Source organism: Leucoraja erinacea, chromosome 4 (genome assembly GCF_028641065.1).
Source record: "Leucoraja erinacea ecotype New England chromosome 4, Leri_hhj_1, whole genome shotgun sequence".
NCBI lineage: Eukaryota > Metazoa > Chordata > Chondrichthyes > Rajiformes > Rajidae > Leucoraja > Leucoraja erinaceus.
This window is the reverse complement of record NC_073380.1, coordinates 44559573-44574840: the sequence shown is the minus strand read 5'-3', so window position 1 is coordinate 44574840 and position 15268 is coordinate 44559573. Positions and strand designations below refer to the sequence as shown.

Below are 15268 nucleotides of genomic sequence, written 5' to 3'. Positions count from 1 at the left end.
CTATCGGCTTGACGCATAATTCCCCATCTCTCTCCCCCTCCCCCTCTCACATCCCCCCCCCCCTCTTTGGGGGGGGGGGGGGGGGGATGGATGATGGCTGAATGAATGAATGAATAATCTCTTTATTGTCATTGCACTTGGTACAACGAAATGTCAAAGTCAATCCCACGGTGCGATTCACAAGAGCAATTTTAAATATATAAGAAAAGGTAAAAATATATACATATTAAAAAAAAATTACAGATAAATAACAATAGCAGCTGAGGTAGAACCATTCAGTTGAATGTGGGTGTTATTTCTTATTTTGCATTGTTAAGTTCACGTATGGCAATGGGGTAGAAGCTGTCTCTGAGTCGGTTTGTGATAGTTTTGAAAGACCTGTACTGTCTGCCAGAGGGCAGCAGGTGGAAGAAGGTGGCGCGGGCACAGCAGGGGCCCAGCGGGCGGGGTGGATGAAGGTGGCGTGGGCCCAGCGGGGGTGGCGTGGGGGGAAGATGGCTTGGGCCCCGGGGGAGGCGAGGGGAGCGGGCTCAGCCGCAGCAGCGTCTGGTGTTGGGGTTACAGCGGTTGGGTTCAGATTCAGCCACTCATTCCCGGCGACGGGAGAACAGAGAACTGGCCGTATCCAAAGTGGAAACGTTGATTTATTATTTCCCGATTTTATTTATTTATTTTTGTGATTTTTTTTTTTTCTTTGGGGGGTGGGGAAAGGGGGGTGCGTTCGCAGCCAACGCACCCCCCCCCCCCCCTTCGGACGCCTATGTAGTCAGTGGGCTGGATCACTTTTTAGCGTGTAAAAGGATTAAGTCCAGTGCAGAAAACATAGTGAGAGAACAGAAGATAGTGCACCTGAATAGCAACAGGTAGCATGGCTTTTCAAATTGTAGGAAAGGTTCCCCAGTTAGATTCTGGGTGTAATTTTGAGAAATGGACTGAAGTCTTGGAGGCTTCGTTCATTTCCAATGATAGCACTGCAGAGGAGAAGGAGAGAGCATGGTTCATATTAGGCTTAGGAAGAGAGGGTTATTAGATTTTACGGATGTTACTGCAGCCACCAAAGCCCACAGACAAATTGTACGAGGAGTGTAAGGAGGCATTAATGGCTCATTTCTCGCCAAAACCTCCAAGGGCGTCCCAGAGGCAAGGAGCCTGAACTAAAGAGGGCAGGGAGTCCCTCAAAGGACAAACGGGAGGTGCAAAGTGACAAAAGTCAAGGACAAAGAGACAAAAGTCAAGTGCCAGGTGGCAAAGGTCAAGTGCAAAAGGCCAAAGGTTAAAGGCAAAAGGACAAAAGTCAAATGCAAAGGGACATTGCCATCCAGAGGGCAACCCTAACTATTCAAGCTGTATTCAGGCTGCCTACCAAGGAATGCTTGTTCGAAAGCAATTGCGGTTCATGCACAAATCTGCCAAGGTCATACAGCCTTATTATCAGATGCATAAACACCGTCAGTATTTCAAGAAACTACGCTGGTCTGCCATTGCTGTTCAGCAATGATACAGAGCTTGCCAGATAAGAGATGTCCAAGTGAGACATTATAATAGTTTGAGAAAAGTAGTGGTTTGTATTCAGGCCTTCAGGATTAAATCCAGAGCATGGGTTGAGAAAATCAAGGCAGCATGCCATGTTAGAAACATAGAAAATAGGTGCAAGAGTAGGCCATTCGGCCCTTCGAGCCTGCACCGCCATTCAATATGATCATGGCTGATCATCCAACTCAGTATCCTGTACCTGCCTTCTCTCCATACCCCCGATCCCTTTAACCACAAGGGCCACATCTAACTCCCTCTTAAATATAGCCAATGAACTGGCCTCAACTACCTTCTGTGGCAGAGAATTCCAGAGATTCACCACTCTCTCTGTGAAAAATGTTTTCCTCATCTCGGTCCTAAAAGATTTCCCCCTTATCCTTAAACTGTGACCCTTTGTTCTGGACTTCCCCAGCATCGGGAACAATCTTCCTGCATCTAGCCTGTCCAACCCTTGAGTCGGTCTTAATGATGTGCATTACAAGTGCATTACATGATATTAAGTCAGTCTTAATGATGTGCATTACAAGAAAATATGTCTTGATGCAAAAGGCAGCTGCCGTCACTCTGCAAGCTGCATACCATAGTTACCGATCAAGGGTACGCTACAGAGCTATGCGCAAGCAGTCATTTCGATCCAGAGATGGTACAAAGCATGCAAAATAGGGCATTCACAATTTGTGCAATATCAGCCAATGAGGTATGCAACTATTACCATTCAGGCTGCCTACAAGGGTATGGTGGTTAGGCAGTGGGTTAAGCAAAAGAGGGCTACTGTAAAAGTTCAGTCAGTACTTTGTATGAGTTGGTATAGGAAAGACCTAAGGAGACAAATAGATGCACAACAGAAAAGGCTGAAACGATACCAAAGGCTTAAACAATATAGGAAAGACTTCCTTAAACTGAATTATACAGCAGTCTCACTATCTTGCTTATGAAGCAAGAAAACTATACAGATCACAAATCAAAGCCACTGTTGTATGCAAAGACAATATAGATCCTACTTCTTGTGGAATAACCAGAAAGGTGATTTAAGAAGAAAAATAGATGAACAACAAAAAAGGCTTAAACGATACAAAGAACAGTTAAATAAATGTGTGACAATGACCAAAAACCTGTTAATAGAAAAGTCTAAAGAAACATAGAAACATAGAAATTAGGTGCAGGAGTAGGCCATTCGGCCCTTCGAGCCTGCACTGCCGTTCAATATGATCATGGCTGATCATCCAACTCAGTATCCAACTCAGTATCCCGTACTTGCCTTCTCAAAGAGAGGCTTGTCAGTCGAGCCAAAAGTATGCAGGACCAATTGCGATTAGGACACTTCACTATAGTCCAGCATGGAGCTTCCTTCACTGAGCAATGGACAATGGTTATGCATTGCAGAATGTTATTAAACAACAAGAGCAGATAAATATGCAGTGCCAGGAAATTGAGCGACAAAGGAAGCTGCTAGAAAACGAATACCTGCAGCCATGTGTCAGATCCTACCTACAAATAAGAAACAGAAACAGAGGAAAACAAAGCAAATGGAGCAGAGAAGGAAATGTTAACTTTAGCAGAATATCAGGAACAGGAAGAAATCTGCAAATTAGATTAGGACATTTAAAAAGGGAAGAGGCAGAGATACAGGTAGAAAAAGAGTGCACAATTTACACGGAAGGGAATGGAAAAGGATAACACATAAAGCATGGGGTAATGTATTTGGTTTAAGGAAGATGAGTGGAATGAAAAATTATAAGTGCTAAGTTTAGATACGATTTTTATGTAAGATGACTGTAATAATATAATTTTGCAACAGAGTGTTCATCAATTATATTTAATGTAATCGGAATGGTGTTATCCGCTTCTAAGTTAAAGGGGGAGCAGTGTGGTGTATATTATATAAATGGTGTTACCTGCCTCCAAGTTAAAGGGGGAGCAGTGATGTATGTGATACAATTAGCATATGTTATGTCTTGTGCGAGGGGACACATGCGCTGGGGAGACTCAAGGTGGCGTCCTGGAATAAAGAAGCTTGTTAGTTTACTCCCGTATCTGAGGGTTATTTTAAGTCAGTTCCAAGCACCCAAATACACAACAATCGGGATTTAGCCGCATGGAGTAATTGTTCCACCAGATCTTACACAACTGAAATAGTGGAGTCTTATAATGTTGGTTGTCTTACATTTAAAATGGTACGTTATAATCCTGTGGTGGCAGAATCCATATATTGATGGGAAGTAAACATTCAGTACAGCTATCTTCTATACATTATGATATGAAAGCCTCATGGTTGGTCATGGAGGCTTGTGGCACTTTGGCTTCATCAGACAGAGTATTGAGTATAGAAATTGGAAGGTTATATTATGGTTGTACAAGACATTGGTGAGGCCACATTTAGAGTATTGCATTCAGTTTTGGCCACCCTGTTATGTGAAAGATGTTGTTAAGCTCGAAAGGGTGTAGGAAAGATTTACGAGGAGGTTGCCAGGGCTCCAGGTCCTGAGCTCTACGGAGAGATTGAGCAGTCTAGGACTTTATTCCTTGGAACGCAGGAGTATGATGGGTGATCTATAGCGTTGTACAAGATCATGGGAGGAATAGATAGGGTAAATGCACAGAGTCAATTACCCAGTGTATTGGAAGCAGAAACCAGAGGACATAGGTAGTTGAGGCAGGTACTATCACAATGTTTAAGAAACATTTAGACAGATTCATGGATGGGATAGGTTTAGAGGGATATGGGCCAAACAAAGGCAGGTGGAACTTGTGTATATTGGGCAGGTTGGTCGGCTATGTGCCTGTTTCCATGTTGAATGACTCTATGACTCCATGGAAGTCATAACAAGAAATTGACTTCCTCCATCAAGAAATTGATAGGGATGAGTTTGCAAGAAGTCAGTGAATTTCAGAAAAATTATCCAGGGTATATTTTTGATTTTGGTATAAATTGCATTGTACAACTTTTGGGCAGGGTTTCATTTAGCAGAAAACACAGTTTATTATTTACAAAATGCTAATTTGCATTACATCTTTAATTCTTAATATTTCCATTGACTTTGCAGTTTTAATGCTCGCTACATGTTTTGTCATTAGACTATTTTTGCACTATATGATGATGTGAAATTGCGTGAGTGATTCATAACGTGGATTTCAGTATAGGAGTTTCATAACAAGAGGATTTCAGTATAGGAGTGAAGAGGTTCTTCTGCAGTTGTATAGGGCTCTGGTGAGACCACATCTGGAGTATTGTGTACAGTTTTGGTCTCCTAATTTGAGGAAGGACAACCTTGCGATTGAGGCAGTGGAGCGTAGGGACACGAGATTGATCCCTAGGATGGCGGGACTGTCATAGGAGGAAAGATTGAAAAGACTAGGCTTGTATTCACTGGAGTTTAGAAGGATGAGGGGGAATCTTATAGAAACATATAAAATTATAAAAGGACTGGACAAGCTAGATGCAGGAAAAATGTTCCCAATGTTGGGCGAGTCCAGAACCAGGGGTCACAGTCTTAGAATAAAGGGGAGGTCATTTAAGACTGAGGTGAGAAAAAACCTTTTCACCAAGAGAGTTGTGAATTTATGGAATTCCCTGCCACAGAGGGCAGTGGAGGCCAAGTCACTGGATGGATTTAAAAGATAGATAGAGCTCTAGAGGCTAGTGGAGAAGGGATATGGGGAGAAGGCAGGCACGGGTTATTGATAGGGGATGATCAGCCATGATCACAATGAATGGCGGTGCTGGCTCGAAGGGCCGAATGGCCTCCACCTGCACCTATTTTCTATGTTTCTATGAGTGCAGGAGCACTAAATTGGCTCCTAAAAACAAAAAGGAATCACAATTTTAAATTAGCTGGCACCTGTTCAATGATACAGAAAGAGCAACAAATTTGTGCTGCATATTTATTATAAAAGTTTCAACATCCAGTTTGTAATAAGCATGCTAATTATCTCAACAGGGGTCAGTTCTTTAAATGTCTAGCAACAGATGAAACCAATCTGCATTGTTTACAATTAAGGTGCATTATTGTTGTCACAGGTAATAGAAATCAGCGTGGAAGTAATTGCAATTTGCCAAAAGTCTCATGAACCAATACGGGTGAGATGGGCACCATAGTTTTTGGATGCTGCAGTGGAAAAAAGTGGTAATGTACATTAACCCTCCAGATGCACAACAAGCGGGAAATAGAAGATAGTTTTGTAGATAAAAGCCAGTGGTCAATCCTCAAAAACTTGGATGCAACATTGCAAAAGGTTCAATGACTTCATGCACATAGTTAAAATCAGTTGATTGCATCTTCAGCTGCTATATGCCACCAATCATACCATTAGCCTTCTACTGCAGAATGCATCAGAGCTTGTACATGACTGTGAGGCTTCCCTTATGTCATTTGTCCATTCACTCCACAAATGCTGCCTGACCTGCTGAGTTACTCTAACACTTTGTTTTATGTCCATAATAGGGGATGTTGCCCTTAGTTACAATATCACAGTATCAAAAATTTCACAAGGGCAACTGAGTTTCTGTTTATGAGAAAACTAGAAAGATTAAAGCACAGTTATATGGAAAGATGAATATAAAGATATAAGCAATGACTTTGGATGTGAAAGGGAGCTGACAGGATGACTGTGGAAGGTGACACATTCATTGCAAGTATATCAAGTGATGACAACCATGGTAGGGAGAGATGGTTTCTACGTAAAATGAATTTTAATGCTGTCAGCTTGGAGTGCAAATGGTGGTTCTTGGGAGGTGGTTGCGCTCTGTTAGTGTTCTGTACCTGTCGAACCAGGATCAGATGCAAGCCATGAGGAGAGCAAGAATGACCGTATGTACTCACACTCCATGTTTCACAATCAGGACTCCAGATCTATGAAACTGCTCACTTTGTTTGCTTTTCTTCAGCAAATTTCAAATCTTACATTATACTTTTTGTTGCCAAAAAGAATCCAATTGGGCAGTCCCTCTTTACATTGTCCCTCTTTTTACAGATTGCCCAGAACCAAAACATGTGCCTGGTGAGAGTTCTCTTCCACATAATACAAATTCATCAACAACTGTTGCACAAAACAAGCTGATATCTTCTACTCAGCAGCACACCAAAAAAGCACTAAAACAGGTAAGATTAAATAATTACAATCTTCAGTCCTTTTACAATGTGATGGATGCATTTTATTTTGTCCTTCCACATCTGATAAAGTGATTCTCAAACTTAATATGACATTTATTGTATTATCAACTTCAAAAATTAAGCTGACCATCTAATGACGCCTGATTCAAATTGATGCCTGATATTTGAGCTAAATCAAAAATAATCAATTATCTTGTGGTTCAAGAAAAGCAAAAAAGTTCAGATACTAGAAATCTGAAATAAAGAACAAAATTTCTGACCTTACACAGCAAGTAACGTCACCTTTAGTTTAGTTCAGATGCAGCATGGCTTTCGGCCCACCGAGTCCACGCCGGCCATCGATCACCCGTTCACACTAGTTCTATGTTGCCCCATTTTCTCATCTACTCTCTACACACAAGGAGCAATTGAGTGCTCTCGGAGCCTGACGTGATTTATCAATGTTATTGAGAGAGCAAGAGAGGAGATTGCTGAGGGCCTTGACGAAGGACTTTGTGTTCTCTCTCACCACAGGCGAGCTCCTGGAGTACTGGAGCATTGCCAATGTTGTTCTTTTGTTTAAGAAAGGAAATATGGCTAATTCGGGAAATTCTAGGCTAGTAAGCATCACATCTGTGATATTGAAGGTGATTAAAAGGTGGGTGAACCAGCATTCTGGCAGGCAAGTTTGTCACTGCTACACAGGTGGTTTTAAACTAAATAGTGGGGGGGGAGGAGACAAATTGGAAATACAAGTATGGAGTTAAAGGGAAAGAGAGTATAGGAAAAGTTAAGAAAGATACCAGAATTAACGTGCAGAAAGCTCACAAAGGGATAGGAGAGTAAGGCCAAGTGAAATAGGAATCTATGTGAAAGGTGAGGCGATTAATGGATTAAAAGTATTATATATGAATTACAGAGTGGGAATTACAAAGACATGGCTGCAAGAGGACCAGGGCTGGGAACTGAATATTCAAGGGTATATGTCCTATCGAAAAGACAGACAGGTATGCAGAGGGGGTGAGGTAGCTCTGTTGGTGAGGGATGAAATTCAGTCCTTTGTGAAGGGTGAACTAGAATCAGATGTAGAGTCAGTGTGGATAGAACTGAGGAATTGCAAGGATAAAAAGACCCAAATGGGAGTTATCTACAACTCCCACAACATCATACTTGCCAATTTCTAACTGAGCCTCAAGCTCATCCACTTTATTTCTTATACCTCTTGATTCATATACAGCATTTTAACTTTGGTATTCACATCCACTCTCTTACCAGTCACTATTGGCCCTGACCTTGCTCTCTTATGCCTTCTCGAGTTAGTCGCAAGTTAGTCTCGCAAGTTGAATCAAGAGTTAAAATTGGCATGTCGCAAAGATAATGCTACGGTGGTTATGGGAGATTTCAACACGCAGGTAGACAGGGTAAATCAGGTAGGTATTGGACCCCAAGAAAGGGGATTTGTGGAGTGCCTCCGAGATGGATTCTTAGAGCAGCTTGTACTGGACCCTACCAGGGAGAAGGCAATTCTGAATTTAGTGTTGTGTAATGAACCGGATTTGATCGGGGAACTTCAGGTAAAGTAGCCATTAGGAGGTAGTGACCATAATATGATGTTTTAATCTCCAACTGTAATACCGACAATTCCGATTTTCAGTTGCGCAAAGTTTGCAGCATTGTAGATAGTGAAGAATGTTGTAAAAGGACACTGCAGGATGTAGATCAGTAGCAGATATGGTTGGAGAAATGGAAGATGGAATTTAAGCCAGGTAAGTTGCCCTTTGGGAGATTAAACGTCAGGGGAAAATATACAGATAATATCAGGACCTTTAACAGCATTGTTTTACAGAGAGATATTGGAATCCAAGAATCAAGAGTGTTTTATTGTCATATGTCCCGGATGGGACAATGAAATTCTTACTTGTTGCAGTGAAGTCCATACCTCCCTGAAAGTAGCAACACAAAAGGTGGCGTAGCAGTAGAGCTACTGCCTTACAGCTCCAGAGACCCGGGTTTAATCCTGACTACAGGTGCTGTCTGTACGGAATTTGTGCATTCGCCCTGAATGGGTTTTCTCCGAGATCTTTGGTTTCCTCCCACACTACAAAAACATACAGGTTTATAGGTTAATTGGCTTGGTATGAAATGTAAAAAATGACCCTAGGGTGTGTAGAGTAGTGTTATTGTGCAGGGATTGCTGGTCGATGTAGACTCAGTGAGTCGAAGGACCTGTTTCAGCGCTGTATTTCTAAACCAACCTAAATAGATAGTTGTAAAATAGATGTGATAAACAGAATGTGGAGTCTTAGGAGTTGGTACAGAAGAGGGTTATCAGAATGCTGCCTGGCTCGCCTTCCACACTTTCGGAAAGTACCCAAAGTTTTGATGTAGTTTGGGAAGCTGGACACGGCGACCCAGAAATGGAGGGACAGCTGTGGGAGGCGACAGATGGTGCGGTTGTAGTCGTCACAGGTCTTGATGTTGGCGAAGGCGGTAGCAGGAGACCCAACAGCAGGTGAGTGTGAGCAGATCGAGCACAGCCTGCAGTAGCTGCACAGAGCAGCATTGAAATGAACTGTCAGAATTATGGTGGGACAGGCCAACCGCTACATCATCATCCTAGTGCCATCAGGACACCAAGCCTTAAAGTGAAAAGTAAGAAATGCTTATCTCCTTTGGTCAAGATCAGGCTAGATATTTTCAGAAACTTTCAGAAGACATGAAAATTGCAAAATGATGCTGGAATGTGCGACTCTTTGTGTATTGTCCTAGAAGAAGGCCTGCTATTATCTACTACAGTTGTTTCACTCTTATACTTGTGTATGTGTACTCATGTATAGTATGATTTAACTGGATAGCATACAAAATAGAGCTTAAACTATCTCAGTACATGTGACAATAATAAACTAAATTATGCTAAAAACATAAATGCATACCATATGCATACAGTTCTACTTGCAGCATTATAACCAGTGGCTAAACCTGCTCTTATATTCAATGCTTCAGCTAATAATGAAAGATTCCCATATATCTTTTTAACCACATTGTCTCTCTATTTTGCTATCTTCGACTGCAATTTTATGGACTTGTTAAATACTGCACCATAAATGCTGACTTTTTTTTTGAGAAATGCACTGTAAATCATGTTGCCATTAATCAGCTTAAAATTCTGGCCTACAAAATATATGTCAGATTGTACAATGCATTTTTAACTTGGCTACCCAATGCTATTTGCTAATATTTTGCACACAGCATTTGAAAAGTGATAATTTATGACATGTATATAAATCTGTGTGCATGATGGTATTTACAGCAACGGGTCACACAGTCCTAAAGGGGCTGTCCAACTGCGGCGACCTAATCTGCGAGTTCTGGCGAGTTTGCCCTCGACTCATACTCGCAGCATGGTCGACACGAGGTCGTAGGAGGTCTTTGTAACTCTCCTTCATGCTCGAGAGTAGTCCCTGCGTACTCGATGCCTCAGCTAGGTCGCGGCGTATTTTTCAACATGTTGAAAAATGCCCGCGCGTAAAAAAGGTTGATACTTTTTTTACTCCTAGGTGTAGTCGTAGTAGGTCGGCATGTTATTCGTAGGTAATCGAGGGTAGTCGAAGGTAGTCATAGATAGTCTTCATCATAGTCGAAGAGAGGTCGAAGGAGGTCGTCTTCACTCTCCACTATTCAGTGTCCAATTTTCCCGAAGTTAGTCGCAGCTAGTCGAAGCTAGTCTTCAACATAGTCGAAGGAGGTCTTCTACTCAAAGGAGGTACATTTTGTCAAACTCTCCTAAACTCTTCTAAACTCACCAATTAGGTCGCCCAAGTGGGACAGCCCCTTAAGTTTGAGTATGGTAGAAAATGGTTAGAATAGCATAAACATCTATGAATTTATAATTATTTTGGATTACCTGCAGTCACTAAATGTCAGTGGACCAGATCAGTTCAGTTGTACTTTTGCAATGCACCTTGAAATTAACACAGACTGTCAAGTCAGTGGGAGTGGAGTAGTTTGACAAATTGTAATGAGCATTTGAAAGCACTGGGCTTGTACTCACTGAAGTTTAGGATGAGGGGTGACCTCATTGAAATGTATCAAATAGTGAAAGGCTTGGATAGAGTGGATGTGGAGAGGATGTTTCCACCAGTGGGAGAGTCTCGGACTAGAGAGTTCATAGTCTCAGAATTAAAGGATGTTCCTTTAGGAAAGAGATAAGGAAGAATTTTCTTTAGTCAGAATTTGTGGAATTCTTGGCTGTGGAGGCCAAGTCAATGGATATCTTTAAGCAGATATATATAGATTCTTGGTTAGTAAGGGTGTCGGGGGTTAGGAGGGAGAGATAGATAGATGAGCCATGATTGAATGGCAGAGCAGACGATGGACCGAATGGCCTAATTCTGCACCTATCACTTATGACCTTATGACATAATCTTGAAAAGCAAAATGTAGGAGTTTCTTTGTAGGAAAAGGAGCTATGAGATCAAAACTGAGGTAAAAGAACATAAGCACTATCACAAGGGTTCAAGTAGTGTGTGTTTTGCATAGAAGGCTTGCTTTAGAAATGTGGGCATAAGAAGTTATAATCATAAAGTGATTTGATGTTAGTTTATAAATTTATTATTCAGCATCACACGGGTGGGCTGGTTCCCCAACGCAATATTCCACCTCTCCACCAATCCCAATATTGGTGGCCAGTGGTGGTGGGGAGGGGGGGGATTTCTGGAGCGCTAGTATGGGTGTTGTGGGCTGAAAGGCCTGGTTTCCAGAGGGCTAGTATGGACATTGTGGGCCGAATGAATTCTTGTGCTGGCGGCTCAGTCACTCAAGCAGTTCACTCACTCACGGCTGGTGGGCTGGCAGTTGACTCGCGGCTATTCCTTGAAATTCCATTTCAAGCAGGGTGCAAGGCCACCAAATTCAAGTCCAGTTTCTTACCACTTCAAGCAGGGTGCTTCTGCAATTGTACAGAGCCATAGAGGGGGACTCTGAGTAATGTGGCCAAAAATCACAGCCGTAAGTGGCAGCGTTTTTTCAGAAATCAATATACAGAACAACAGGAAGTGGTCAAGATCAGACTTTTAGTAATATAGATAGATATATAATGATTGCAAATAAGTGGTGTAGTTCATAGTGACTTAAATAGTATGCTTTATTATAGAAGTGGTTGTATTGTACAGGGTTGTATGTAATATAAACAGGGCTGGTGGTTTATAGGAGTGACTAAATTAATATTAATTATTTATTTGTTGTTTTACATTTGACTTCCTTATTCTATCCATTTTACCTGGAGAGCTGAAGCACAGCTTATCATATCTATACACTTTTAAAACTGTGTGTGTGTGTCATTTAGCATGTGAAACGTATCTCCTCGGAAATTTTAAATCTGACCGCTGCCTAGCTGCTGACGTTACAATAACAGTGACATTTTTACATCTTCTGGTAAAAAATGTCCTTATGATTTCAAAAATCCAATTCTCTATAAATTTGATCCATTATTTCCCGAGATATTTACTAAAATTTATCACCAAACTGACATTTTTAAAAAATATTAAGGTTGTCCAGCTGCTCACCTCACAATGCCTTTGCACCTGGCCCAGCTGCTGACCTCACAATGACTTTGCACCTGGCCCAACTGCTGACCTCACAATGACTTTGCACCTGGCCCAACTGCCTGCTGGCCTCGCCTGGCCCCGCCTCCCCAGCCTGCGTGCTGGCCCCACCCGGTCCTGCCTCGCTGACCTCACAATGCCTTTGCACCTGGCCCACCTTCCTCCTGGCCCCGCCCCCCTAACCTGCCAGGTTGTTGATTCCATTGTATTTCATTGAATTGAATTGAATTATTTCTCACTTAACCACTAATTCTTAACATTAACTTTTAATTTCAAAGACAGTTTAAAAAAAATAAATTTGCTGTCTTCATTGACAGCTTAGATCGGACCCTGTGTGTGTGTGGTCGCCCCCCCCCCCCCCCCCCCCCCCCCCCCAGCACCGCGTAGAGGGGACGGCACCCAATGGGTCCCCCTTCGTCTAGTTATTATATATTCTTTGTAATTTATGTGAAATGCCTTTAAATGATCCTTGATACAAAACAAGAAGTAAACAAGAATGATTCTAAGCATCTTAAACTAGGTGGGATTGGTTATTTCAAGAACAAATGTCCAGTAGACCATTTGGTAAAGGTTTATTTTAAACCACAAAGGCTTTAGACAGCGGATCAAAATAAATTATTTTGAACTTGTAAAGAGTCAATAACCAAAGGTCCAGATTCCTGATAATCAAATGCACCAAAGTGCCAGGAAAAACCTTTTTATGCTTTGACTGGATAGAGCTTGGAACTCACTGCCCTGAATGATCTTCAAAGAGGAATTCGATAAATACGTGATAGAAATATAAATGAAGGAACAAGGCATAATAACTGAATGGAATTGGTTTGGATTTGATGGGCCAAGTAGTTTCGTGTTTTGTGTTGTTCAATATTTTAAAGACCAACGATAGAAGCAAGGTCACGGAGATGGTTAGCATTACAGTGGAGAAACTAACGTTTATTTCATCAGGGATATCCTTCGGATTACCAATAGGGAACTGAAGTGTGAAGGGGAATTAGATTCCAGGGGCATTAAGTCTTGATTTTTGAGCGATGATCTTTTAATAAAAAGTCTGGCAATGTAACAGACAGCATTTATTGTCCAATTCTGGTTATCCAGGGAAAATAGAATTCGAACTGCAAGGTAATGAAGGCATTCAGGCAGCTATAAGGTGTAGGTTGCCAGTAATTATCAAGGAATGAAAGTGTATGCAAAACATGGGGTATATGCAATATTTTGGAGTGATACCTGGAGGTGATTAGATTCTCTGGCACCCACTACCCTCACCAGTCAAGGTGATAATTTCAGAACTCTTTGCAATTTGCTGCCATATTAGTTACAATAAAAGTACTAGAAAAGTTAATGGGACTAAAAAACCTGTTAATCTCAAGATCCAATGATTTACACCGCAGTGTTTTGAAAGAGATGTTTATAGAGGTAGTCAATACTCCATTTATCATTTTCCAAAATTCTTTAGATTCTGGAGTTATTCCAAGGAATTGAGGGATTCAAGCAGATGTGACTCCATTCTTTAAGATCGGAATGAGAAGGAGGGTTAGCTTAATAACCTAACGTTAGTAAAAGGGATAATGCTAAAATTCATAATGAAACATGTATTGATGGAACACCTTGAAATGAACTATGAATTGTGGAAGTCAAGACAAGTCAAGAGTGTTTTATTATCATATGTCCCGGACGGGACAATGAAATTCTTAATTGCTGCAGCACAACAGAATATGTGAATGCGTCAACATTGTATATAACGAGGGGGGGAAAAAAATCATATTCGACTAATCTTTGACGATATGACTAGAATAGATAAGGTGGAATAGTGAATGTGATGTATTTGGATTTTCTTAAAGCTTTTGATAAAAGCATCAAAGGAAAATCATCAGGATTCAAATAAACAAAATTAATAGTGAAATTCTGGCATGCATTGACGATAGGTTATTGGCTAGTGAGAATGAATGTATTTTTCTCAGGTTGATAAACTAACTAGTGGGAACAATGCCTTACTGAAGTAAATCGATGTCTCACTACAATTACATACAGCCTTGGTAAGACTGTACATGAAGTATTGTGTACAGTCGGTCTCCTTACCTAAAAATGATCATCTGTGCAGTGGGAATGCAATAAAGATTCTTCAGCAAATAAAAATAATCCAGATGTGTAAGAAGGAACTGCAGATGCTGGTTTAAACCAAAGATAGACACAAAAAGCTGGAGTAAAAGAATGGGTGACGTTTTGAGTCGAGACCCTTCTTCAGACTGGTCAGGTATAAGGGAAAGGAGAGATATAGACGGTGATGTGGAGAAATAAAGAATAATTAATTAAAGATATGCAAAAAAGTTACGATGATAGAGGAAACAGGCCACTGTAAGCTGTTTGTAGGGTGAAAATGAGAAGCTAGTGTGACTTGGGTGGGATAGAGAGAGAGAGAGAGAGAGTAATCTGAAACAGAAACAGAAAATGCTGGAAAAAACTGACAAGATTAAATAGTACCTGTGGAAGGATAGACAATTCATGCTTCAGATGAGTTAGCAGATTGAACTTGAAAACGTTAGAAACAATTAGGCTAAGTAGCCGTGAAATGTGGAATGTGATATTGTGTCTGGAAGGTTGCCGTAGGCCCAGGCAGAAGATGAGGTGTTGTTCCTCCAGTTTGTGTTGGGTCTGGCTATAATAGCGCAGGAGGCAAAAAGATAGATCAGTGTGAGAGTGGGATTGTGAATTAAAATGGAAGATGCATTAAGACTGGTTCCGTGGATGGCAGATTTATGATATGAAGAAAGGTCATGTAGACCAGGCCAGTAGGCCTTATTTAACCATACTAAATCCTTACAGGACTCAATAGAAAAGATGCAAGGAGGATGTATCCCCTGGCTGAAGAGTGGAGAACTAGGGGTCAAATTTTCAGATAAATGGATATGTTATTTAGCTGAGAAGAGAAAATGTGTCATCGTTCAAAGCATGGTATATCTTTGGAATTTTCTACCCAAAGGGTCATTGGAGACAGTCATTCAAAACCGAGATTGATACATTTCTGGATATTACTGAAATCAAAAG

General features: G+C 41.2%; 1 protein-coding gene across 2 annotated transcripts in view; it reads left to right on the top strand.

Annotated features, from left to right (window-relative positions):
* The window catches only part of LOC129696330 (putative Polycomb group protein ASXL3), a 188686-nt gene that overhangs the window by 61013 nt on the left and 112405 nt on the right, over positions 1-15268 (top strand). For both annotated transcript variants that reach the window (XM_055634149.1, XM_055634148.1), the window contains one exon: positions 6505-6632. In XM_055634149.1, coding sequence (XP_055490124.1) covers positions 6505-6632 — 128 coding nt within the window. The remainder of the gene's footprint in view (positions 1-6504; positions 6633-15268) is intronic.